Source organism: Hordeum vulgare, chromosome 2H (genome assembly GCF_904849725.1).
Source record: "Hordeum vulgare subsp. vulgare chromosome 2H, MorexV3_pseudomolecules_assembly, whole genome shotgun sequence".
Classification (NCBI taxonomy): Eukaryota; Viridiplantae; Streptophyta; class Magnoliopsida; order Poales; family Poaceae; genus Hordeum; species Hordeum vulgare.
Window position 1 is genome coordinate 59,596,100 of NC_058519.1, and position 3,486 is coordinate 59,599,585.

The window sequence follows — 3,486 nt, forward strand, 5'->3', positions numbered from 1 at the left end:
CCCCCTCCCGGTGAATACCCGGAACCCATTCGTCACTCCCGGTACACTACCGGTAATGCCCGAAATCTTTCCGGTGAGCAAATGAAACCATCCTATATATCAATCTTCGTTTCCGGACCATTCCAGAAACCTTCATGACATCCGTGATCTCACCCAGGACTCCGAACAACCTTTGATCACCAACACATATAACTCAACTATACTAAAACATCATCGAACCTTAAGTGTGCAGACCCTGCGGGTTCGAGAAATGTGCAGACATGACCCGAGACACTCCTCGGTCAATATCCAATAGCTGGACCTGGATGTCCATATTGGATCCTACATATTCTACGAACATCTTATCGGTTGAACCTCTGTGCCAAGGATTCATATAATCCCGTATGTCATTCCCTTTGTCCTTCTGTATGTTACTTGCCCGAGATTCGACCGTCGGTATCTGCATACCTATTTCAATCTCGTTACCGGCAAGTCTCTTTACTTGTTCCGTAATACAAGATCCCGTGACTTACACTTAGTCACATTGCTTGCAAGGCTTGTTTGTGATGTTGTATTACCGAGTGGGCCCCGAGATACCTCTCTGTCACACGGAGTGACAAATCCCAGTCTTGATCCATACTAACTCAGCGGACACCTTCGAAGACACCTGTAGAGCACCTTTATAGTCACCCAGTTACGTTGCGACGTTTGATACACACAAGGTATTCCTCCGGTGTCACTGAGTTATATGATCCCATGGTCATAGGAATAAATACTTGACGTGCAGAAAACAATAGCAATAAAATGACACGATCACATGCTACGTTCATAGTTTGGGTCTAGTCCATCACATGATTCTCCTAATGATGTGATCCAGTTATCAAGTGACAACACTTGCATATAGTTAGAAAACCTTGACTATCCTTGATCAACTGGCTAGCCAACTAGAGGCTTGCTAGGAACATTGTTTTGTCTATGTATCCATACATGTATCTATGTTTTCACTCAATACAATTATAGCATGGATAATGAACGATTATCTTTAAACGGGAAATATAATAATAACTATTTATCATTGCCTCTAGGGCATATTTCCAACACGTCTGTGTGTCTACATGTTGGATCCTTGTGATCTTCACCTTTTTTTTCATTGGCGATTGTTGATGTTCTGCTTCGTTAGTACTTTGGAAGCGTGGCACAACAATTTTTTTTATTGTCTACTACAATAAGGTTAGCTCGACTGCGGTGAAGGGGGGGGGGGGGTAATACGGTGGCACACCTTCAGCTCACTCGAACACTTGTAGTCGTCAATAGGGTGTTCTATGAACCAGACGTATTTTTTGTTTTTTTTGTTCTTTGTACTATCATGTTATTTGATGAATAGACCTAACACCCCCCCCCCTCCCAAAAAACCATTTGTTATGGAAGGATGATGACTTAGTCGTACTGTTTTACATCCGATCTTTATGGTCACTAGTAAATATGCATGTGCATTGCAATAGGTAGTACAATTGTTTTACCTGAGGCGCTATCAAATTGATTTAATTTTGATTCTGACTCGTCATATTGATGATGCGCACCTACGACCACACTTATGCATCATCGACGTGGTGTTGTTCGACATTAAGGAGGCCATGTTTATAAATTAAGTCTATTCAAAAAAAACTATATGTATATCCATCACATGCAATATATAAAACACAAATTAAGATTGTACTTATCAATTCAATTATTACCCTCAAACAAAAATTTCAACTATTAACATTTATTACTATCAGATGTTTATAAAATAAACCTCTATGTACTTCTGATGTTCATCAATTTTATAAGTGCATGTATATCCTATAAAAATTGTTTGTGTATTCATTACAAAAAAAGTGTAGTCCGTTGGTAAGAACGCAAATAGATTCTGTCAAAAAAAAGCACGTACGTAAGGTCTTAGACCATGAAATATGTACAAAGGAAGAACCTCGTGCAAGTACATCATACTCAAGGATTATAAGATTTCTTAAATATTGATTTTAATTTTATAATATTACAATACAGATCATCGGTACGAAATAAAGACAAATATTGATTAACATTGTACCCTATATAGTATTTTAAAAATACTTAACATGTAAAATAACAACATATTCAAACTCCACATTTTTTAATCAAATCTCATATATAGCATGTTTAGATTGGATTTACGGTTTAAAAGATATTATTATTGAAAAATACATATTTATTCTAAATATAATCGGGGTTATTAACACATAGTCAGGAGAGTTTATGTAGAATTATAAAAAATGATTCGCTCCGACTAAAATTTAAACAGCGGACCGTGGGTTATTTAGTGTAAAAGTCAGGGGTTGTGTAAAATGCAAAAAACTTTTTGGTCTTACTTAAAAACGAATTGTCTGTTAATTAATGAAAAAGAATTAATGAAAAAGACAGAGGATTTTCTGCAAAATGATGCGACGGATGACAAAAGCTATCCATGCTTTATTATTATTGGATGAGATTTAGTGCACCCAGTTCATAACATGATTTGGGCCTTGCCTTACATGTTTAAAGGTTGGGAGAAGATAAATATTTTTAAGAAAGAAACAACACAATAAAATTAAGACACAAACAATATTATTGTAGAACCAATAATGCTAATCTATAAAGACTTATAGAGATTACTTAACCATCCAAACTAATATTTTCTTTCTCTTGATTTTCAACGAGGATGGACCCCTATCCGCTTATTATCAATCACAATATTTCGCATTAATTTATACTTTCTCCGTCCCAAAATTCTTGTCTTGGATTTGTCTAGAAATGGATGTATCAAAATACTAAAACGTGACTAGATACATTCATATGTAGACAAATCTAAGACAAGAATTATGAAACGAAGGGAGTATATAAAAAAATTAAATAAACCTTTATAAATGTATCATTATTCCTGTAAAACACATCTCCAGAGCCAAACTGCACAACACATATTTCACCGTAGAATCTTAAAGCGAATCCGCAGACCAAATCAGCCAAACCAAAGGCTACACACACCTAGGCGGACGTACCAACACAGAACGCCGGCCGGCCGGGCGGTAGCTAAGCCACGAAGGCGTACTGCTCGTACCGTACGCTGCAGTCCACGAGCACGGCCCTCGCGCCGACGGCGTGGCCGCAGGTGGCGTTCATCTGGCTGACGGCGGAGCCGAGGCAGCTCGCGCAGTCCGCGCCCGACAGCCCGGCGCGGCACGCGGCGTGGCCGTAGGCGAACGCGTTCGGGTACGGGGAGACGCTGTACGCGTCGCGGGAGCGGGACTGCGGCGTGGCGGCCAGCAGGTCGGCCAGCACGTACGCGAGGCTCTCCGCGAAGGGGTCCCCGGCGCCGTACGCCGCGCCGTTGCACAGCACGGAGAGCGGTGCCGTGTTGGGCGCGCCGCTGGCGGTGTGCGGGCAGCAGGAGAGGAGGTGCAGCAACGCGAGGGGGAGGAAGAGGAGCCGGTCCGCTCTGCGTGAGCTCGCCAT

General features: G+C 41.0%; 1 protein-coding gene across 1 annotated transcript; it reads right to left on the reverse strand.

Annotated features, from left to right (window-relative positions):
- Positions 1-2,901: 2,901 nt before the first annotated feature.
- On the reverse strand, positions 2,902-3,486 carry LOC123425446 (antifungal protein ginkbilobin-like protein). Its single transcript, XM_045109150.1, has one exon. The coding sequence runs from the start codon at positions 3,484-3,486 to the stop codon at positions 3,064-3,066; it is 423 nt and encodes a 140-aa protein (XP_044965085.1). The 3' UTR covers positions 2,902-3,063.